Source organism: Echiichthys vipera, assembly GCF_963691815.1.
Source record: "Echiichthys vipera genome assembly, chromosome: 20".
Taxonomy (NCBI): Eukaryota; Metazoa; Chordata; class Actinopteri; order Perciformes; family Trachinidae; genus Echiichthys; species Echiichthys vipera.
In genome coordinates this window covers 9,066,811-9,091,794 of record NC_139845.1, presented here as the reverse complement: position 1 = coordinate 9,091,794, position 24,984 = coordinate 9,066,811, and the positions used below count along the sequence as shown (strand labels likewise).

At 40.7% G+C, this 24,984-nt stretch overlaps 1 protein-coding gene across 2 annotated transcripts; it reads right to left on the bottom strand.

Annotated features, from left to right (window-relative positions):
* Positions 1–1,040: 1,040 nt before the first annotated feature.
* Positions 1,041–15,592, bottom strand: LOC310962807 (protein arginine N-methyltransferase 8-B; the record flags this gene model as incomplete). 2 transcript variants are annotated; one of them, XM_083935384.1, is made up of 10 exons in its annotated part: positions 1,041–1,140; positions 2,268–2,389; positions 3,767–3,917; positions 6,620–6,735; positions 9,268–9,355; positions 9,771–9,913; positions 10,900–10,963; positions 12,961–13,116; positions 14,705–14,929; positions 15,524–15,592. In XM_083935384.1, the coding sequence occupies 10 exons, from the start codon at positions 15,590–15,592 to the stop codon at positions 1,057–1,059; spliced, it is 1,218 nt and encodes a 405-aa protein (XP_083791510.1). In that variant the 3' UTR covers positions 1,041–1,056. The 2 variants fall into 2 exon arrangements, with proteins under 2 accessions (XP_083791510.1, XP_083791511.1); XM_083935385.1 differs by having other exon boundaries at positions 14,705–14,926.
* Positions 15,593–24,984: the final 9,392 nt, after the last annotated feature.

Sequence of the window (24,984 nt, the reverse complement as noted above, 5' to 3'; positions counted from 1 at the left end):
ATGAAACCCGCCGGCAAGTTTAAATGATGAGGCTCAGAGTAAGAACTTGTCTTAAGTGCAAATAAGGTGCTGCTCCATTTCCTGTAAATAATGCTGTGTTGTCAAATCACAGTAGTGCTGTCTATATTTTAGATAGATTACTGTAGATTTACAGTAAAATATTCTATATTATAATTACTTTTGAGAGAGAAATCATATATACTGAGGCTATTTCATGACTAAACGCTCGCTTTGAAGTCTTAATTTCTCTGTATTTGTCTGGTGTAGTATGTTTAATGTAGTTATAGTTGATATGTTGAAGCTAAAACTGAACAAAATTATTTTTGAATTCATTAAAACGGCGGTTTCAATCAAAATCACGAGAGAAAAATCAGATTCTTTGACATTTTATTCATCATCGTGTTCACATCTTTTCTTTTTTTTTTCCTTATTCTTAGTTTGTCCGATCAAAACAAAGTGATACATGACAGTTTGCATCTCTGATTGTTACTGTTTTGAGGCATTGTTCTGTTTTATTCTGGCACCAAAGTACATTTGTTCTGAATTATCCTCAATTAAAGAAATAAAGAAATTACATTTCACACCTTTCTGCAATCAATGACGCAAAAGAAAAAGTTTTGCATGCCATAAATAAATAAAATAAAACACAATGGATCACTGCACCCTCTAAGCAATTACACAGTGCGTAATAAATCTTAACAAACGACTGTGCTGTTACCCTCTCGACATCACGCAGATCAGTGCTCTTCAATTTATACTCAAAATCAATACAGTTTCCAGAAACTAGTGACAGACAAAAGAACATCAAGTTCATTTAGGATGTTACATTCAACGATGTGCCCCAGTCGATCGAGTTGGTACGGGTGATGCCACTATTGCTGATAAGATTCTTGCCCATTCTGATGACATCACTTTAGTGCTGGCATGATGGCATCCAATCAGATGCGTCTGGTCGCCCTCGCTGGCCAACTGGAATGCCTGTTGGAGAGCCGTCGCCGTTACCTCCTCTCCGAGTGTGTCGAGAGGTGGCTGAGGGTAGCTGGTTATTTGTTGTTCCTAACGCATTTTGTAGTCGTGGGAAATGGCCGCCTCACACAGTTGTCCTTTAAAGTCTAGTTCCAGGGTGAACTCCAGGTCACGCTACAAATGATATTTTAAGGGAATTAATTAAGGAATGAATGAAAGAAATATCCACTTGGTATAAAAGTCAAAAATCCTCACACAAATAAAGAGGTTAGGTATGTTAACGCAGTGGTGGAAGTTCACATTTACTCTTTTTTTTTAATCTTTATTGAACATGTTAAAAAATATATAATAACAATATTAATGCAAACTAAATAAAGCGAATGAACAGTAAAAAGGAAAGCAAAAAAAGAATGGGATCCTCAGAATCCTAAGTGATAAATACATAACTGAAATAATATATTGCATGTTCAAAAGGGATAGGAGGAAGTTAATCTTTCTGGTTCTTATTTATTTATTTATTTATTTTAAATATTTATAATTATTAATCATTTACTCTTACTACTTTTTCAGGGGCAAATTATGTACTCCTTAGTCTGCTCCAGTTATCTGAGAGCTGTAGGCAGTGATGGAAGAGTATTCAGATCCTTTACTGAAGGAAAAGTACTAACACCAATACACTGAGAAAGTATCCTACAAGCAAAAGTCCTGTACTGATAATGTTACTTAAAGCTGCAGTCGGTAAAAAGCAGCTTTCCCTCTCCCCTCTTGGTCCTGAACCAATAGGAACGCTCTCTGTCTCTCAAATGAACTGTGATTGGCCAAAGTCTCCCGTCACAGGTGGATTTTTTTAAAGCCAGAAAGCACAGCCAAGAGGAGGTGCAGTATGTTAGTTTTCTCTCAGAAAACGTGAGTTACAATATGATGAAAGATTATTATGGATGTTTTGCCCAACAACAGCAAAAATAAACTACCTACCCTAAGTTTAATTAAAAGTATGTAAGTAATATATGCAAAATATGCTTAGCAAAAGTACTCATTCTGCAATAAAATGTTAGTTGTTGCATTTTACTGCTGTCAATTTTTATCTACAGCAATGCATCATATTCTATGGAGTACAATATTCCCCTCTGAGATGTAGTGGAGAAGAAGTATAAAGTAACATCAAATGGAAATACTCAATCAGTAAGTAAATGTATTTAGTTCATTCTACCACTGGCTGTAGGTGCTAGTTAAGTTCCAAATGATAAAGAGGTTACATATAAAAGTAACTCTCTGAACTGTTGAGAATGTTGTGCTCTTACCACGTTCTTGTCATTGGGCCTGACAGCGATGCTGCCAAAGATCTCCTCTCCCTTCTTGACAGTTAAGTAGTCCTCTAGGTAAAACACTGTCTGCTTCCAGTGTGTGCTGGCAGCATCTGGAGCTGAGAGAGACAGAGAGAGGACAGGAGGAATATATGGACATGAGCAAGAGAGAAACAGAGAGAGGAAAGAAGACGAGATATAAGGAGGCTACAGATCAAAGGAGTAAAGCAGAAGAAGGAAGAGGAAGGAGAAGTGTGAGAAATTATAAAAAATTGCAAAACATACTTGTTCCAATGGACGCTCAGTTTCTTTGGGCATGTTGACATGATAGAAATGTAACAGCCAAGCAGCTGAAACGCACTCACCCAGTGGGAGAAATACAGAGGCTGACAGGAGAGAACTCCTTCAGTGATGCTCAGCCTCAGGCCCAACAGACTCAGCCAAACATAGAACCACCTCTACACAGTATTATGTAAGCACCGGATGCATGGATGCATTAACATAAGCTTACATAACAGCTTAGCAACTAAACACCGCGTTACCAGAAGCGGTCGGTGATTCCGTCCGTGCAAAACACAGGGGCGGCTCATGTAACATCAGCAGAGGGTAGCCAAGAGCTAACATGCTGGAGCGCAGTAGTTTCTATTTCATGATCCTTTATTCGCTGCCTAAAAAGGCTTGTGCGCAATGATCCCAGAACGCATTTGAAGTATTTTCTGGATATTTCACTTTAGGGTAGAAGCACTGCCCTAGACACTCAATCTGCTGCTTGTACTCTTCATTTACTGTTCATGTCTTGTGTGGACATCAAAGCTTAAACAGTTGTTTAACTTAAATGAGTCTTCAACATCTGTCCCTTTAACCCTTCCGAAAAAACCCAGTCCGCTCTGATTGGTCAGTGTTTTCCAGATCTTCAGCATCTACGCTCTCTGCGTCTCTGCACGCAAGAAGTTAAAAACTTGTGCATTTCTCTGTGGATTAAACGTATTGAAATCACATTCTTTATGATAGAAAAAAAAAGACATGGAAATCTCACTTTTTACAATATGGGACCTTTAAATTTCTTTCACCCTTGTCCTTTTGTCGTTTGCTTTAGCATTCATGGATACAAACATTATGTATACGCAGCTACATAAAGACTGTCTATAAATGCCATAGCGTCTTTTGTTGTTATAGAAAATTCAAGTATCAATTTGGCCGTCTAAATTCTCACAATACCTACAGGTTAAGAGCTTTGTCAAAATAAATTCTCTCCATCTCGAGTCTCACCAGACCAGTTGGAATTGATTGACTAACGCTTGGCTAAACCACAGGGTTTTATGAGATGTGGCGACTTTTTATGCTTAAATTTCTGTTAAAGTGCTGATCTTAGAATGTCCAGTTCTAGATCTAGTTCTTGTATCTTTTGATATTATGTATTGTGTGGCTAGATGCCACTAGGAGTAAGTGAGAAAATATACATTTTTATATGTTACGGATCAACAGACACTACTCACCAGTGGAGAAGCCAGTCTTCTTGTGACACTTGGTGAACTCAATATTGAAATAGGTGACCAGAGCGTGGACGTAATCGTTGCGCTGGATCTGCAGACAGAAGGCTGAGGTGAATGACAGGTCCTCTGGCTTCACAGTGTAGATGTCCACTTCCTGCAAAATAATAAAAAGGGAAAACAATTGTTTATTTTGCATTCAAAATTCAGAATCTCTCTCTCTATATCTTACAATTCATGTAATATCATGTGGAGGTAAAACAGCACACCACAGTTACAGACACACACGCGTTACCGCCCCCGCTTTCCATCTCTGACACACGTGCATGTGTATGTCAATCCTTGCTTGATTATTCGCCATAATGTGTGTGTGTGTGTGTGTGTGTGTGTGTGTGTGTGTGTGTGTGTGTGTGTGTGTGTGTGTGTGTGTGTGTGTGTGAGAGAAAGCCCACAGGTTGAATCACGACTGGCAAATGAAGAAGCCTGCTCACAGTACACATGCTGCGTGGGTGTCCTCCCTCAAGTACTCGAGGGAGGGAGGGTGTATGTGTGTGTGTACGTGCGTGTGAGTGTGCGTTCGAGCAAACTAAGCGTCTGTTTGATCCATCGTATTTATATCAAGCTCTTACTGAATATGGCAACAAATTTATCACATTTTGTCACCTGGTAGGAACTGTTGCGGTTCCAAAATCTGAGTGGAGCAGGTTACGCATGTAGATGATGCTGTATTTGAGAGGACGAGGCGGGGGTGGGGCTGATTTTTTTTTTTTTTACACAGCAACCTGTTCATCTCGCCCAGCTATTGGACTACAAGATCACTCTGCCATGTGGAGTCAGCATGACAGATTGTGATTTAACACCTCTGTTCTTTCCGATGACACCAGGCCACTGTCATATACAGCAAATTATAGAAGGAGAGCGAGAAACCAAGTCACTGGGAGCAACTTTGTAATTTTAACATGTGAGGAATGAGTGGCAGTTTGAATTAAGACAGGGGGAAGCGACAGGGGGAAGGGGTGAATAAGCTCTACGTGTGAAAGAGATACAGACGGTGAGAATTCATTTTCAGACCAGCGTGTCACTGACTAACTAGTAACCATCCTCTAACCTCACACATAATTCACCTTTTTTGACACAAAAGGAAGGAGAGTCCATTTGATTCTGTCTGGTGACTCGATGGCTGCTCTTGTGTGACATTTCACCATCGCACAGAGAGAGAGAGCGACAGAGTAAGGACCCCCCCCCCTCCCTCCCCCTTATTCGCTCAAACTATTGAGGCATGACATTGCTTATATTAATGAATGTGACAGGAGATGAAGGGTAAGAAGAATGATTAAAAAGGAAAGAGCGAGAAATGAGACTACAAAATGATACGAAGCAAAAAGCAGAGAAAGGATTGAAAAAAAGATATAAAGCTGAGAGAAGGCACAGTGAAGGGAGGAAAAGCAATGACATGAAAGCTAGAGGGGAACAAACAAAAAGGCCATCACCTCACTGAATGCTTTTATCCTCTGTTCATTTGCGAGATGAAAGACAAGCCACAGTTGAATCATGGGAATGGAGCTGAAGACTATTACAGCTCCCCAGAAGCCTCTATTATGTACTAGAAAATAGTCTGTGCAGACTGTACGGAGTCTCTGGGATTGATCGCTGTCTCAGACTTCTTTTAGAATGCATGTAGTTGGTGGCAGAACACAAAAGATGAAAAACCTTGCTCATAAGTGCAAGCTTTTCAAGGTATAAAACAACACAGACTGTATAAAGGAGGTGGGCACAGCCACCCTGGCGTCACCCATTGGTTTGCGGACTACCGTTCTGAAGCATTTGGGAGAAGGTAGAGCTGTGGAGAAACGCTAAAGCCAGTGTCATTTCAATGGTAAACGCTAAAGAGGGAAACTTTTTCCGAGTTTTAGCCCGCTGACTTTTGCCAGTTGGTGAACGGGGAACTCCGGACATGGGAAATTTTCCCTTAAGCAACCAACTAACAAGCTCTAGCTGGCAAGCTTGGTTAGGAAGGTGCAACCGCATGCTGAACAAGACATTTTTAAGCAACCACACAGAGAAACGACAAGGACAACACCCTAAAACGAGTTCACAGCTATTTTAATGTTCACAGTGCCGTGGATACGTATCGCTTAGCCTCTATCCTGACTGAAAGGTTGCCATGGCAGCAACTTGTCAATCTGAAGGTTGCCACCTCCTAAAATATACCCTGCTTTATCATCTATTTAAAGTTGTAATTTGTTAGAATTGAGTTACGTTGTTTCTATCGGTAGCTTTGGCAGTAAGATGCCTCTGGGACCTATCCACTACATAGTGTCAGTAGATTGGGGGCTCTCACCTGCGCGATGCCTTCGCATGCTCCACACTGATAGGAGGGCAGACCAACTGACGTAAAAAGCATCACTAACTGTGTGCCGCATTTGATTTTAGAGGAGGCAAAGTTTCCACAGACACTCAGATCGTATTTCTCTGCAAAGCCGCAAATTGAAGCGCTTTCATTAGTGGGTCATATGCTCATTCACCATTGTTTTAGCTCACTCTTTCATAGTTAGTAACTGAACAGACAATAAACTAGATGAAAAACTTATGGATTACAACTTTAATCTTAATGGAACCATAAGTTACAAATCAAGTATAGTAGAAGTAAGCTCATTTGTTTCATAGACTTGCTGTTATTAGAAAGAATGCAGGCATTAGGGCACTTCCAAATTGGTTTCACTTTTCAGACCTGGAAGCTCCATCCACTTCTTTTGTACAGTCTATGGTTTAAAACTATGTGGCATGAAAGACAAATGCTTGAGGTATGTTCACACTCCTTCACCATGCACTTATCTGTACACGAGAACACAGACTCACCTTTAGGAGACAGGTGTTAGTCACCACTTGCTTTGGATCTACCACATCCACCAGAGGCTCTTTGATGGCCACATTGCGAATGCAGCTCATGTCGAACCCGTACACGTTTTCCCACCCTGTGCATAAACATGACATAAACAGCACCCATATGAATACACACGCACACCGTTCATTTCCTGGATTTTAACTTTCTGAATTTTCAATGCACTCGTAAAGCTTTGTTCCCTCTGTTCCTGCCAAGCTGTCGGCGCAAAAAAAAGGTAGGAGAGAAAATAAAACAAAGAACTTAACCCTGCCAGGAAAACCAGTCCTGCACTCATGCTGTCTTTCTGTCTATCCAGCCCCCTATGTGGAGAAAGACAAGGCCTCCTTAAAATAGAATCCAGCCTCCTCCACCATGTCTGGCAAGGTTTTTTTTTATTATAATTTGGGCTGAAAACATGCCGAGCAGGTTTTCCTCCCCCATTCCCTCTGTCCCTCCACTCCACCTTGCTTTGTCAAAGGGCCAAAGACTAAGTCTGAACGATAAGAAGATGGAACACACCGCCGACGCGGAGAAAAACTAAAAATGAAAGTGCAAGGGTTTGGGTAGATTAAATTCTTTCGGGATCTATGTGAAAGCATGTACCTGTATATGCGGCGTAGATGTAATAGAACAGAAAAGGCCACCTGTGCAGCAACAGGAAACTAAGTAGGAGTTATTAACCCAGATTCACTGCCTACGCACAAGTGTGATTGGCACCTTTAATATTGGTGCTTTGATCTGGATTGCAATGTTAAGCCCAGCACTCCTGCTTTAAAAGCTATTTGAACACATGGAGTGAGTTCATAGCAGAGATTATGTTGTAGGATAAAGGCGCCTCACTTGTGTAAATGCTTTTGGTAGTACTTTTTATCGCAGCTTATTTTACAACCAGTGTCTGCGCTGGAACTAATGGCTTCATTAAACACATTGCTTTTCTCATACTGTCTGTATGAATATACCTGTATCCACCCTGTGTCTGAAATGCTCCATTTTAGCACCTGTCTCTTTCCAAAGTTTCTGAATACAGGCTGTGCACCTTTCTTGTTGGATTGAGCTCTTTGCTATTTATAAAGCACCTCAATCTGCTTTATAATCAAAAAGTACATGGAAATCTTTCTTTTTACAATATGGGAACTTTAAGCCGACACGTCCATTATGAGTAGAACGGTTGCCTCCCCAGGAGTCCATTAATTCCTGATTATGGACACCTCGAGGGGTATTAACCTGCTTATAACATGGTCAAAGTATTTTCAAAGACCATTCATTTGTATTTTTCATGTGTTTTGCAATTAAATTTTTTTCCAACAATAACTCAGTGTCCCTGGTAACACCTGAGGGTCTGACTAATACCTGGAACATTCCCCTCCCATAAGGTTCTACGGAAACGTTGTTCACTGTAAACAGGACGAATCTTGGATACGACTTCAAATCATTATCAAGATTTTCGCAAACGAATGCTATGCCACGTGTTCCTTTACTAGGCCGCAGCCTGAAGTAGTGAGTTGATTAGTGAATGGGATGGATGCAACTTGTGTGTTACAGTCACCATCATGTGGTGTTCAGAGGTTGAGGCTCAAAATGACTCTGTAAAATAAGATTTATGTTTTTTCATTTAATTTATCTCGTTAAGTTAGAGCAACTGTTTCCCCGGAACTACTTAATAGGTGTGCTATATCCTGTTGTAACAGCCAATCAGAATCAAGTATTCACTCGGACCATGTTAAAATAGTTAATATATACTTTCTTTAACAGTAAAAAGCCATTTGTATGTGTAGTTTGGTTGCCAGGGTGTGAGAAATCAGTTTAGCTATCCTTAACTCAGCTGGATTAGCTGAGTTAACTTATCAACCACCTCTACAAAAGGACGACCGAGCTAAATCTATTTATCAATATGATGGGTAATTATGGTGTCGAAATTCTTTTTGACTCATTTAAAAGCGACAGGACAGCCCGGCTAGCTCAGTCGGTAGAGCATGAGACTCTTAATCTCAGGGTCGTGGGTTCGAGCCCCACGTTGGGCGCTAAGTTATTTTGGGCGGCAGTAGTTCAGTCCATAGGCGACTTGGCTGGGAACCAAAGGGTCGCCGGTGTGAGTCCCTGTGTGGACCATGAATGAAGCATTGACTGGTGCCTGGAAAGGGCCCAGTTCATCTCCTGCCGAGATGCTGTTGAGCAAAGCACCGATTTTCCAATTGCTCTGGGCGCTGGTCACTGGCAGCCCCCTCGCTCCAACATCTCTCCATTAATTGCATGCATATAGGTCCTGTCTGTGCATGTGTGTGTGTAACATGAAAAACAATAATAGAGGGAAAAAATCGAATTTCCCCGTTGCGGGACTAATAAAGGAATTCTTCTTAAAACCATGACCTTTTATTATTGACTTACTCATTTCTCACAGTCTTTAGTAATAAATCAGCCAAACAGATTTTTCACCAATCTTTTAGCTACAGCTTTAATTAAGAATACCTTCTTTAAAAAGTGTACCAAACTGATTTATATCTAACTGGAGTTTGATTTTATTCCATCTGACCAGTAGTCATTAATAATGCACTGCACAGCTGAGAGGGAGAAAGAGAGAAAACTAAACGAGAGCGCAAAAAACAAATCTTACAGAATTACTCACAATGAATCTTGAATTCCTTGTACTGCCTGTCTTCAATGGCTACCACATAGAGAGCTGCTCTGTCGGGGAACATCAGTCCTCCGGGTTTCTGAATGCAACACAACCTTCAGGTATTAATGCGCACACACACACACATACACACCATCCATCACCTTTATTGTTTGCACACCTGGCATGTAATATAAGACCGCATGTGCCGGGTTTAAAGCCTTCAGGCAGCTACTGATGTTAGAAACCACATCATTCATGCATAACATCAGCATCTGGGCAGCAGACGCATGCACACAGTTGTACAGTAAAGCCCCTACTTCATCACTGTCTGCTGTGTTTATGTGTCAAAAGCCTTATTTGCCAGCTACACACACACACACACACACACACACACACACACAAACACACACACACACACACACACACACACACACACACACACACACACACACACACACATACACACACACTAAGCCCAGCTCTTTCCAAGCCTCCAGCAGCACCCTTCATACCAGCCACTTGTCCCTGGCGAAGATGACGGTGTTGAGCATGGACTCATAAAAGAGGCAATAGCCCATCCACTCCGAGATGATGATGTCCACTTTCTCCACAGGCAGCTCCACCTCCTCCACTTTGCCCTTGAAGATGGTAATAACTGCAGTGTGGAGAGCCACAAAAACAGCAGGCAACAAATTACTTCACGCCATTTTTATCGCAGTAATGAAAATCGGACAATAACTGGAGTTCTCAGATGACGTTGGTTTTATGCTTTGGGATTTCTGTAAATTAGTACTTAATTACTACACTCATTGCATGCCTCACTGCTCTGTACATTCATTTAAATTGTCTTGTTTTCCGTTCTGGCTTCTTTGATATGGAGATGCTAGGAGATAGATTTTGAAAAGGAAAACACAATCATTAAAGAGTCAGCGTCCACACCTCGTCTTTCAGCATCTCCTGTTAAAATCAAAGATAACACTGAGAGTTCATAGCTGTGACACATAATGTTTTTTTTCCACTATAGCTTCTGTACTCAACTGGTATAGACTACCTGAAGAATAGTGCAATCCATACAAATGCTCAAAGGAATACATAATGTGTAGTCATTATGTTAAAGTGTAATTTCCTCGGCATGTGAATTCATAATTTTTTCATGTATAATGAGGTAGATAAGGCAGTATTTGGGCCAAAGGACTCTGTGGGAGTGGCAGGGCTTCTTGGAATAGAATACCACTGACACTTGATTACTGAATATGCCTTGCTAAGACCTACATCCTAAAATACCTGAAATGTACTGTATATATAAAATCCGAAACAAAAGGAAGCCTGACGTCAAATGTGCAGGTCATGAAACACCACCATCTGTTGCCAGTCCTCCATCTGTGAAGTTCAGGGTGGCATTTCACAATGGCAATCAGCGCCACTGAGGCATTTCGGATTGATGGCGGGGATTATTTGACATAAGAGGCGAGCTTCCAGTTAACCATCAGAACTGTGACTAATATCATGGAGTGTGACGGTAATGATGGAAATATGCAGATTTTTCACGCTGCCTCTAATCCAGATGTCATCGCACTGTTCTGCATTCAGACAGATGGATGGGAGAAATATAGTCGTAATGGAAAAACACTTTTGACTTACCATTGTGTAGGTGATTTGACTTGATAATCTTCTCTGAATATTCGGATATGCTTGAACATTCGATCTGCAAGCACAAGGACAAAACAACGCGTCTTCTGAACAAGAAACTGTTGAGTATTTGTTGCAATATCTACAAGATATATTACAGGCACCTTTGATTATTTTGAATTATTCATATGAAAAAAATAGGATTTGCTTGTCAATGGATGGGACCTGCAATGTAGCTGGCTACCATTTCCCCTCCCCATATAGAGTGGGTTCACCTTTGAGGTAAAATCAGAAGGGCAAATTTAATCAAACCTTGCCAATTCATCCCACCACTAATGTCCCTGATCGCTCATCTTAGACCCTGTGCAGCATGAAATCTAATACATCATTTTGCCCTACCATCCATAAGAGTCTAACAGTATATGAATCACACATAACTGTGGGAGAAACCGCCAGCAATGCGTACTAGGGCTGTGTATTTGCAAGAATCTAGTCATACGATACGTCTCATGATACAGAAACTGTCTTAACTCGAGCGTCAAATCTTTGCATGTAAACTTTGAATTAAACACCAATAGAGAGTTTATGAGAATCAATACAGTATCACAAAACGTAACAACATAATCACTTTACTGATATTTGCTTACACCCCTAATAGATAACCTGTGACAAGAGGAGCCGTATGTTGCCAATTTCTCAACGGAACACAAAAAACTGGCCCTGAACATGGATTTTAAAAAAGCAGGCTTCCCACTGTGCAATGTGATGTCGGAGTGACATATTTTCTATGTCATTTTTGGACGTCCAATTTCGGTCCACTGAAGGGGTTCTTTTGTAACGCCAGGCGACGTCTTTTTTCCACATTCCACACACCAAACGTCCAATGTTGACGTCTGTAGGACCTCCGTGTAAGAGCTATCTATAGTCCAAAAGTGGTCGTTTGTGGACGTCTTTAAACATCAAATTTAGACTAATTTCACACTTTCTATAATAACATAGCACTTCTCTAGGCCGCGTATGGCCGCTATTCAGTGGCCAATCCGCTCTACCACCTAAGCCACAGCTCAGCAACAGCAGCTTTAGCAACAGGTTGTTTGTTGCTAGCAGTGGCACTAACATAAGTTCGTTGACCTGACCTGCATTTTCTGGCTCGGTAGTATTTGGCTGTTGGAGAGTTGCGTCATAATAAGGTGGATAGGCTACCATGAAATTATTTTCCACAAATTGTATTTCCAAATAAAAAAAAAACAGATACATGAAAAAATAAATTTATGCACAGCAAGAGGGTTCCTGGTCTGAATCCCGGCCGGGGCCCTTCTGTGTGGAGTTTGCATGTTCTCCCTGTGTCTGCATGGGTTTCCTCCCACAGTCCAAAGACATGCACGTGTTAGGTTAATTGATGACTCTAAATTGCCTGCAGGTGTGAATGTGAGTGTGAATGGTTGTCTGTCTCTGTTTGCGTCTATGTGCCCTGTGATAGACCGGCGTCCTGTCCAGGGTGTACCCCGCCTTATGCCCGGTGTCAGCTGGGATCGGCTCCAGCCCCCCCCCCCCCCCCCCCCCACAACCAGCGACTGAAGATGGATGGATGGATGGATAAATAAAGAACTTGATTATTCAAAATAAACCAGTTAAAGAAAAACAGGAAAATTTAAAATAACAAAAAAAAAAACACATCATGTACATTTCCTTCACCTGTCATAGACATCCAAAAAATGTACCCAGTTCAAAGGTCTAGTGATGAACGTCAATATGACGTCCAAATAGTGGACCTAGTTTGGAAGTCAAATAGATGCACAGAACTGGTCATGGACCGACGGACCCTATATAGACATGATCTGCACGTCTATCCAACATCCAGTGTTTAGTGGGTATGTGTGAGCATATAAGGAAAAGCCACGAAATGAGAGATAATGTGACAGCAGAGCCAGATGTGATATCATCTGCACACTGAAATGTTGTTACTTTCTCTCTCATAAACATTGAATAGCAGGAACGGTTGGATCATTCTGCAGAAGAACATAAACAGCAGTGTATTTCTCTGTGGTCAAAGGGTGTATCTGTCTGTCTCACCCCATACACGTGTTTGGCCCCGGCATTGGCGGCAAACATACAGAGGATCCCTGTGCCGCTACCAACATCCAGGACGATTTTATCCTTGAACACGTGCTTGTTGTGGTACATGGCGTTCCGGTAGGTCAGCGTCCGCACCTCGTCTTTCAGCATCTCCTGTTAAAATCAAAGATAACACTGAGACTTCATAGCTGTGACACATAATGGGTTTTTTCCACTATAGCTTCTGTGCTCGACTGATATAGACTACCTGAAGAATAGTGTAATCCATACAAATGCCCAAAGGAATACATAATGTTACACAATGAGCATACAAATGTGTAGTCATTATGTTAAAGTGTAATTTCCTCGGCATGTGAATTCATCATTTTCTCATGTATAATGAGGTAGATAAGGCAGTATTTGGGCCAAAGGACTCTGTGACGGTGGCAGGGCTTCTTGAAATAGACAGGAATGCAACATAAAGCCTTTGGGGAAGGTCTGATATCCATCTCCCCGAGCACATTCACACATCCCACTTTCAGTCTTCCGTGCTTTGCACTCCTCTAATCAGGACACTCTCTTTGTCTGCAAGCAGACAAAAACCTGACCCACATGCTAAATATGGCCGCTTTTTAAAAAAAAGGTCCATATGTCCTCAAAACTTTTACACCACCTCCATAGATCCAAGGTCATTCGCTAGGGTATCGCTTTACAATTATATTAAGCACTTCACTGGCTTTAAGACGGACCCAGATTGCTGTCATTTATGGAGTACTGAACATGAACTATTGCAACATGAATCTGGTTTCTTTAGTGCTACTTGGTAATAGAAAATCCTCCTCTTTCGTCAGCTAGGAGACACTCTCTGCTCTTCACGCTCCTTCTATTTCCCCACAAGATCGCAGGCGGAGAGTTGCCTCTGAGGTTTAATGTTAGGACTTTATTCTAATTTGGGGGAATCATTAAGTTACAGTTAAAGTTATAATAATTCAATAAATGGGCTTTTTTTTTAGAATTGCTATATGTAGCTAAAAAGGTCCTATATTAAGCATATTTCAGGTTCATTTTTGGGTTTCTACTACAAAATGTTTACATGCTTTAATGTTAAAATAACACGTTATTTTTCTCCTACTGTCTGTCCGAATATAGCTGTATTCCCCCTCTGACTGCTTATTTAAAGACACAGGTTCTCATTTCTATGCGAATTGAGTGTTTTGATACTTTCACAGTATTTATATAGCACCTCGACCTGCTTTACAATCAAAAACACATGGAAATATCACTTTTAACAATATGGGTTCTTTAAGCTTTAGACTTCCGAGAGATGTTGCGTGCCCTCTTGTTTTTGATAGTGTTTGGTACTGGAGGACTTAGGACTCCTTTTAGCTTGCATTGTACTTTGCCTGGGTGTTTGTTTTGTTGTTTACAGCTCTTGTTTGGGCTTACACTTGGCTTTTGTACTGCTACATTACAATTGATCTTCAGATCTAATGAACTGAGGCTTTGTAATCGTGTGTCTGTCTGCAGTAGTGATGGACAGAATATCATCTCTGACAGAGAGAGTGTTCGGATAAGAACCAAAATGAAAATCCTATCTGTCCATGGAATTAAATCAGCCGAGGTGTTTGACACATCCTGCTGACAGAAAGCCAGACGAACACGATTGAAATTCCTTGGCATGTTAACAGGTTAGACATCTGGTGTCATTCTTCTACCCTGCTCTTGCATACCAAGCTGCCATTTGTCAGCCTGGCTTGCCTACCTCATGGATGCCAAAGTGGGCATAAGAGTCAAAGTAGTAGTCCCGTGATGTCATTTCCTCCGGGCTAAGGAACTTGGCAATCTTGCCTCGACCGGGACAGTTGGCCAGGGCTGCTACATGAGGCGTATGGGGGATGCAGGGCACATGGTGGGTAGTAGGCACTGGTTTAGGCAGTGGGGAGGGCTGAGCAGACTGAGAGAGGGGGGACGTGACAGGCTGTTGCCGCTGTTAAGGAGAAAGAAAGAGAGAAAGAAAGAAAGGGGTAGAGTTTGTATTAGGATTTAGAAATTACAGATAAGAATGACTACAAAGAAAAGGTTTGTGTGTCCAGTCCTTTTGAGTGAGTGGACCTGCCTATAGGTTAATATGGGGCTGATAGAAACAGAGTTGCAAGCCAAAAGGGGATTGATACAATAAGCAGTCATAAATCCCACAGGAGAGCCGGGAAAAGATGCAGGTTACGTTTCAGCACCAAGGACAGCTCACACAGCCGCGTTCAATACGTCCGTGCATCCAAATCTGATCATTTAACACAAGTGCAAAACCTTCTGCATGCACCATTACTATCGCTTATACAGGCGGTCCACTCAGCTCACCCCTAACATCTGCAGAACACTAGGAAATGCACTTTTGCTCTGCTCGCACGCCATCATAGTGCAACACTGATTCTAAAATGTGCTTACGAGGATTATAAGAAAACATATTTTTTACATAATAATAATAATATACAAGTCTAATGTGTTGTCACTATGGAAATATGCATACTAGGAGTGTCCCGGCTTCGCTACTGCCGGGTGCAGGACATCACAAGGTCCCTACCTCCGAGCTGTCCGCCTCCGCCATCTTCCGCCGTAGCAGCAAACAACGCGACGAATGCCTCAGTCCCATGAGAGCCGACGAGATCTTAGGTTACAACTCTTTTTGAAGTGTACGGAGGTTCTGAAATCTGGATGGAAAACGTTTCAAAAATAACACTAAGCCGCAGGATATGTGGCTGGAATACACGTAAAGGATTAAAGTCGTAATAATAGATTTTTAAATAAATCTACCAAATGAAATCAATTCCCAGAGAAAAGTTGTTGAATGGATCCGCGCGAGGTAAAATGCACAGTTATCTTTGTTGTAAAATGTGATACAGGTTGTTTTAAAGGGAATTTGTTGGCTGTGTGTTGGGACTAGAAGGTTGCGGGTTCGAGCCCCGCAGTGAGTCCGTTAACACCCGAGCGTCCCGTTAAGGTGTCCTCGCGCAAAGCTACCTGCTCGCTCATTTTTTAAAATATCCGGGGTAAGAGTATCCGGGGAAATGGAAAGAGTCACCCACGACCAAAAAAAAAACAAAACTACGCCTAGAAATAAAACTCCACAGCAGAAAACGTCCTTCTTCTTCTTCTTGTTCTTCTTCTGCGCGGTTTAAAGTCTTTGTGAACCTCGAGGTTCTTCCCGGAGAGAAAGTTAAAAAGGGCTTCCAGCTGTGAGTGTGTGTGTGTAGGCTACTGCCGGTGCGCACGAGCCCCCCGGGTGACATGCAATGAATCGTGAGACAAATATATAACAGGCGCTGTAAAGATATAGATCTCTGCTTCCCAAGGACAGATGCCTCCTCACACCAGACTTCCCCACACAGAAGCCAGTTCCACGGCAACCAATGAGCCTGTCAGCCGCTCGCTTATATAACATAGGTGTGTTATGTGTTGGGGAACAAATAACGTACACTAGGCTACGATATGTTCATTTTGCTCACGTGGTTATATAGCCCACTTTCTTGAACTACGGCTTAATAAAGTATAATTATATTTTCAGGTTCCAGGAGCCCAATTTCTAAAAAAAAAACATGAATTGTCCCAACCAAAAAAATGCCCTAAATTATTCAGAATTAAATAAATGTATTTCCAAACTTCACATTTTAGATTTAAATATAAAAATGATTGATTGAAATGGTGGAACAATTAATTTTGTTGTTTTTTTTTTAGAACGGTTCACCAGCATAACTGGAATTGTAAAAACATGATCAGTTAGTTTACTTGGTAAGGGCTTCATATTTTGATATTCATCCATATTAATTAATCGTGCATAAAGTAGTCCTGTAGACTGGTATAAAAGGAAGATGGTGAGAAGAATTGAGGTTGTGTAGACATTACATGCCCGAGACCCTTAAAATGATGATTTACTAATATTACAGGAAAGTCAGCAGCGGTAGCTCAGTCCATAGGTGACTTTGATTGGAACCGTAGGGTCGCTGGGTCAAGTCCCTGTGTGGACCATGTATGGAGCGTGGACTGGTGGCTGGAGAGGTGCCAGTTCATCTCCTGGGCACTGCCGAGGTGCTGTTGAGCAAGGCACTGAACCCCTAACTGCTCGGGGTGCTAGTCACTGGCAGCCCCCTCGTTCTAACATCTCTCTTTAATTGCATGTATAGGTCCTGTCTGTGCATGTGTGTGTATTTCGGGCCTGTGTGTGTAACATGATTAATAATAAGAGTGAAAAAGTTCAATTTCCCCGTTGCGGGACAAATAATGTTCTTCTTCTTTAGCAGTGACATGTTGGCTGTTTAAACAAGAAATGTAAGCACAGTAAATTATTCCATGTGCAGTACTTTTTTAATGATATGGTGAGCCTCTACCAAGTTGTGATTTATGGTAGCATGGTATGAGTTGCAAAAAATATGAATTAATCAACAATTATGAGGTAAAAGTCATGCATTAAACATTTTACTTAAGTTAAAAAAATTATAAGCATCAAAATATACTGAAAGTACCAAAAGTAAAATAACTCATTAGGTCATTATGCAGGGTGGCACATTTAAAACTTTTTTTAACCGTGCAGATATTCATAAACTACCCAGTAATCTGCATATAGATGCATCAATAATTATAACACAAAAATAATTGTGTTAAGTGCTTATATTACATCATAATTTATTTGTTGATAAGCCTACGTTTTGTATTAATAGTCTAAATCTGCACGGTAACTAATGTTGTCAAATACGTTTAGCGGAGTGAGCAGCACAATACTTCCCTCTGAGATGTAAAGGATTACAAGTATTAACTAGCAGAACATTGAAATACTCAAGTAAAGTACAACTACCTAAAAATTGTAGTTTTAAGTGCAGTACTTGAGTAAATTTACTTTTCCCCAATGGGTCAATCAACGCCTCCATCCATCAGTAGGAAAGCAAACGGCATGATTTTAGTAAAAAAAGAAGCAGAATGTGTGACCAAGCAAAACATGATCAGAACCAGTTTTAGTCTAAGTACTTTTGAAAATTTAAGAACATTTTGTTGCAAACACTTTTATTTTTTAATCCAGGACTTTTACTTGGATGCAGCATTATAGTGTTATTGCTACTTGCTTTGCCTGCCACTGAAGCGTAGGTGTGACCGGATATTCACACTAATGACAGGAACATTCAAATAAGAAGTTTCAGAAAATATTATTGCTAACTGTTGTTGGTTTTTTTTTAAGTTTGAGTATTGAGAATATTTGTGAAACTGTATCACAAAAAACTTTTAAGCATATTGCCCTCTTACTTCATCCCAATCAGTGAAGTCACAGCAGGTGTTTCTCATGTGCTGTTCAAGACAGAAACACCTGCTGTGTCATCACTGATTGTGATGTGGCTCTAAACCAACATGGTTGCACTTCCAATCTACTGTATCCATCCACAGAAAACACCATGATTGGCCATTTTAACACATTTTCCAGCAGTCTTCCAATATCGACCAAATTCTCAGTTCTACTTCCATAGTTGAGCACATTCACTCATATTCGACATCAATCTCATGTAAAGTCTATTTCCATGTCCCACCTGCTGACAGAACTGACCCTCATCTGTCTCTCAGGAGAGATATCACTAAAACGAAAGTGTCTCGCTGGAATTTATATGTGTGTGAGCGTAAAAGCAATATACTCTCTGACAAAATGCAAGTGCATTACCATTTTAAATTCACATAATATAATACATCTTTATCCACACTATATAGACCTACTGCCTAGTGTTATATCCCATCTTTTTTGACTCGGGTGGCCCAAGTGGGGCACTCACTTATGCAGGGGTGGCATGAAGTATGTGTGCACACTCATACACATTGGAATAACATTAACTTACAATATATAATTGGGCTCATTGAATCCACAAGAGTATGAGCTTTCCAATCAATTCATGCAATTCCAAAACTGTTTATAGACTCCACTATATAGAAATAATCAAATACACCATTTTAGACTAGGCCAAAAAAAACAACCATTTATACTGCATGAGAAAAACTGCATGAATTAACATAAAGAGGGTGTGTCCATAAAAGGGAGACTCATGAGTACCAATAGAATCCATTATCATTCAGATATCTTGAGGTTAGAGGTAAAAGGACCACTTTGAAAATGGCCATCCCCGTTTTTCCCTCTCCTAGATTTTACCTAACTTTAGAGCCTCCCTTTTTTTTTAGCCCAAGCCACTACAGCGACTTCCTGGTTGATCCAAAACTACAGTTCTCCGAGTGTCCACTAGGAGTAGGTTGCACGATAGAGCAATTTCTCATCGACACCCATGTTAAACAGGCTATGTTCACAGCATAATTAAACCTATTTAAGGCCTGGTACAAAAAAAACATTCTGATTGTATGTTGCGGTTATATCTTCATGAATCTTGCCACTGCCTTACTCCTGAATAATATGTCAAAATATCCCCTATTTTTGGACATTAGCATATGTCTTTCATTATTCACTCACGCATTTCATGCTGGATAAAAAGAATCAGTAGTAACCTGTACTGAAAAATATCACAAGATGTTTGTCACTAAAGAAAAATGGGCCTGCGTCCCATTAATGAAACCCAAATACAACGAAACACACCAGGTTTTAGTCACAGTTATGGATGAGCTCCATCAGCGGTGCTTAAGAACATCGGCCCACGCATCACACTCGAGGATAATGTGTGCATCCACTCAATCACACACACATAAACCAGTGTGGGGGCAGCAGAACATAGGCAGAAGTTGAAGTGAATGCAGTGGGCAGACTACTATTGATTTACTTACACATCGTACAAAGTAGGTGATACAGTATATTCTGTGAAAACGTCACACACCTAAATTGCTGAAAACTTCAAGGGGTCAGGGCTCGCTGAGAATGATTGCTAGAGGGAGCCTTGAGGTTTTATATATACACTGGAGATGTATATATAATTAGAAATTAGAAAACCAGTTATTAATACATGATTTATTCTGAAATACTTTTTGTTGCTATACCACTGCTGCTATACTGCAGGCTTTCCTTTCACTTCATAGTAAAACTTCCCTGTTGTGAACCCCTCCTTCGCCGAAACCTCTGGATACACTTGAAACCTCTTTGGATTGTAGGGAAGCTCCAAACGCTGTGAAACATTTAAGAGCGGCTCTTGAGTGTTGAACGTGGGTGTAACTTAAAGCAATATAACAGTGGTTCTTTATATGCCTTCAAAAATGTGTTGTGAATAATAATATGTGAATTGAGATGAATTTACGTAAACCTGCGTGCAAAAATAGCAAAGAAGATGGCACAGTCTCATAGTTGTCTTTTTCTCGATAAGATCCGTGTTGTTTATCTCTCTTGACATTTCTGCATCATCTGCCTGAATTTTCCTGCAGTTGTCACCACCTTTGTCATCTCTGCATAACTTAAACGTAAAACTAGAGCTGTCTGTCATGAGGTTTCCAGGTAAGTCTGACCACAAGAGGTCAGGCATAACAAGCAGGCTCTGGTGAACTTTCACAGGGCGCTCCTGCTAGTTGAACCTCCGGTCTATACAAAACTACTGATCGACCTATGCAAAGAAAACATAATTATCTGTGTAATTTAGTCTCATTCTTCATTTTAATTCAAAAATTTTCATAATTTTATCGATTTATTTGTCTATTTAGCCATTATTTTCACACAATCTAACCAATTCTCATCTTCTCTGAGCAAAATTTCACCACCCAATTGTCTCCCACGAAACAGTCCAAGCGAACAAATTTGAAAATTTGGCAAAAAAGAATCCGAAATTTAAGCGAATGCATGCATAACGCTGCGGTAGGAAGTCTGTTTTTGGTCTTTATTTTCACACGTGTCCCTTTTTTCTCTTATACAATCTTACCTGCACTCACCAATGTTTGGTGAGTTTGTATTTGACACGCGTCCTCAGTCATGCCCTGCTGCTACCCTCCTGTGGGGTAAAGCATTATTGAGCCACAAACTACAGCAGCTTCAGACTGGACACTGAGGCACGGGCGAGGCACAGAACTGAGCTGGCTTTCGGAGGAAATCAAATTTCCGTTTTGTTCTATCATGTGTCACAGGAAATTAAAAAAAAAGGCCGGCACCAAATTCCTATCAATAGAACGATGATATTCGTTAATTTTTCATGTTCTGTTTGCATGATGTTTAGGGAAAACTCGACCCTAATGGATGACTTCCTCTGCTAAGTAATATTGTTTTGGTAGACAGATTGTCGCCAGTCCAGGTGACCATTGCAGAGTTCCTCCCCCTGCAGCCATCATCCGCTCCTAATAGCTTGCAAGCTTATTGAATTACTGAGGTGGAAAAGTGGGCAAATAAAGAGTGAAGAGTCAATTCGTGAGGAGGTCTTGATTTTTTTTTTTTTAAAGGGTACAGGCACCATCAGTTACTTTATTTAGAAGGCTTGAAAATGCAATGACAAGTTATTTCTAAAGCGTTTGGTGCCCTTATCTCTCCATTTCTTTTTTTTCACAAATCTTTTTCTCATATAGTCTTGTGGGTTTTTGTGTATTGTTGCATTTCTTTGGCGATCACATGAATCCTAATGAATAAGAAAAAGGAAACAAGTCTAGACCAAATTACCCCCTTTGAGGTCATGGAGGCGCTCTGGTCCTTCATTTTCTAGTCTTCTTTACATGATGAGGAGCAATTTGAAAATGAATTGTTATACTGGCTTGACTGGAATTCATAATGAGATGTATCCACGGGCTTCAACTGTACATTTATTAAGAGACATTCATTGGGGTGGAAGTAGCTCAGTCCATAGGTGACCTGAGGGTCGCCGGTTTGAGTGCCTGTGTGGACCATGAATGGAGCGTGGACTAGTGGCTGGAGAGTTGCCAGTTCAGCTCCTGGGTACTGCTGAGGTTTTGTTGAGCAAGGCACTGAACCCCCAACTGCTCAGGGCGCTGGTCACTGGCAGCCCTCTCGCTCTAACATCTCTCCATTAATTGCATGTATATAGGTCCTGTGTTTGTATTTCGGGCCTGTGTGTAACATGAATAATAATAATAGAGTGAAAAAAATGAATTTCCCTGTTGCGGGACTAATAAAGGAATTCTTCTTTATCTATAAATTGGGCTTGCAAAAAAGCCTATACACACTACGTTTGTTCACTTGGTCAGTCCCAACCCCCTTTATCTCTGTTTATTCACATACACCTCATTGTGAAATTCTTCAGGGGGTACTCGGTTACATTGTTACCAAGGTTATGCTGTCAGTGGCACAGTGGCATTCAGCCTATCCTGTGGTTAAGGGTGGCCACTTCATTTCCTCCTCTGTCACTCCACTCATTGTGACCCTTTCCACAAGTTCACACTCTGCTGCATTCAGGGTCTGTCAGAAATTTGAGAATAATCGTGAAAAAAGGGTAAATAACGCATACATGTTTAAACAATATAATTATATCATACATATGTCATACACTTAGAATGAGAGTAGCTCACTAGTTAGTCCTTGCGACATTAATTTGACACTTTTTAGGCCTATTTGTATTTTGTTTTTTTATATTTTTTGGAAACTAGGTAATAGCTAAATCTGTTACAAATCACATATGTATCTTTGCATGAGATTAATATGCACACGACCCCTGATAAATACATTCTGTCCAAACTTTGAAGCGTATAAATGCTACCTGATCTCTTCGATTGTGGTTCCCATCTTTCCAAATTGGAAAATACGAGCTGCACCCAAAGGCAGCGCCCACACTGTAAACCTGCCGTAGGACACCCTGAAAGCAACAAGCTTGACTGGACAGCCGTAGCGGTGCCTTGGGACTGTACACACTGTGATTTAACGGGAAATAGCAAAAACACGAGGTTATTTACCCTCTCTAAACGTCGGTCTGGTGAGTATGTTCTCGAAAATGTGAGTTTGTCGATGTAACGGAAGGTTATTTGGTTCAACTTTGTCCTGCGCATCAACGACACAGGTGGAGGGATGTTTTCTCTCTCTCTCTCTCTCAGGATGCCCAAACCTAACGTTAACGTTACACTCCTTACATCCTGAAAAGGGACTCAAGAAAGTTTATCCTCAACCTTAAAGAGTTTATTTCCTCGTGTTTTGGGCTGCTTGTGACGCTAAAGTGGTCAAAGTCCGAAATCTACAAGGCAGGGCATGTCATTTCTAGAAGAAACCATAGCTAACGTGACGTCGAAGTGCAATAAAATCACCACATTGACACGAGGTACCTGTTCAAACGACTGTTTTTAAACAGCAAATAAAAAACACAATTGTATCGGCAAGTATGAGAGTAATTCTTAGTTAAACTACATGCTTGCTCTCTAAGCGACGGTTAAAACGTTTAACGTGGTGACTTTACAACTGGTCTCAGGGGACGTAAAAAGGTGTCGACTGGTCAGGGGCCATTACCGTAACTGTCACATTAGAGGCTGTATTACACTTTGCATCAATTTACTGTATGTAGCAGCAGAGGCGGTTCTAGAGTCTGTCTGGGCCCTAGGCAAAAATCCATGGGGGGCTCAAACCGGTGTTCATCACCATCAGGGCTGTAAACTAACCTTTTCGCCGGTAGATGAAAGAATGTAAAAAATGTTACCGGCCAAATAAAAAAATTGCCTAGTTTTGTTGCATATACATCTGTTTCAGTACTTTTAATTGAGATAACAGTCTTATAGAGCAATGCATGCTTAGAAAAGAGGCCACAGTATTATTGACGGATACATTTTAATGTTATTAATTGAATTTCAAAACATTGCAAATTGAGAACTTTAACACTGCAAAACTTTGACAAAGGAAACACAACAACAATTGCTCATCAGGACTGCAGATGGGACCGATCCAGTATTCCAGTACACTTCCATTGTGCCTGGGCAGATGCAGTTTCTCAAAACCATGCAACTAAAACCAAAATGTTCTGTATAGCTAGGTGCCACAAAAGTGAAGAAGTCTTCTCACTTTTTGTAATTTTTATGAGCCAATCGTTTAAATAAGGCCACTTGTTTTTGGACCACTCTGAAGTTTATACTTGGTTAAGTATAGTGAATAGTCCAATGCTTTTACACCCATACAAATATCACCTATCCTGTCCCGTTCATGTTAGATTTATGCAGGTGTGTGACTCCCAGGTCAACAAACACAAAACCTGCACCACTTTCTTTGGTTCTTTTCACTGCAGGGTACTGTGTAGATCAATTTCATGGGTCTTGAGTGCTTCCCATAAGTTTCCACCCCATGGCCTTTTATTTACAGAACTGAAATCGCTCAACACAATTAAAGATTCTAAGGTTTTATGGACTGTTCAGTGCTATGAATAATTTAAAGATGTGGTCCGCGGTTATAACAGGAGGAGAGGATATTGTGAACTTGGATGCTGCTGCGTCACTTAACAAGTAAGATGTCCTCCAATAGAGGCCTTTATAGTTTATGTATAGCAGAAGATTCGATTAGATAATAGTCCAAATTAAAAGGTTGCAGTACAGTTACAGAAATGTGACTTTAGCCTGTTAGTGTGATCTTCATTTTCAGTCACACTCAAATGCCCTGTGAGATTGTCACTTGATACTACTTTGTGATCAGCTGGGAGTCATGTGCAGTTTGGGCGAGTACAAGTTGGAGAACACTTAAGTCATTTTACTTTTTAGTCTATTTGATTTGTAAAGCATGCAAACTATAACTGCTGAGAAGATGACTTGACGTTGCTGCTGAGATGTTGCTTTGTTGTGACATTTGATTGGCAGCTGTATCTTTTTTTGTGAACAAAATCCCTCTGATGACTCTCACTTGCTGTGGCATACATTAAATGCAGAGCTGTCAAAGGACAGTAAACCGAATCTTGACATGAAAATATTTAATTTGCCTGACTAATTTGGACCGCTGCAGGTACCTGTCAGTATCAGAATTTATCTCGTTGCTGTGTTGTACTTTATTCCATTTCATTTTCCACTCCCTCAAATGAAGATGAAGAGCTTTGTGTTGTGGTTGTAAAACCTGAGCATTGTCAGAAGGAAAGGAATCCAATCATTTACGGGGTTATATGAGGATTATACACTTGCAATTATTTGTACACA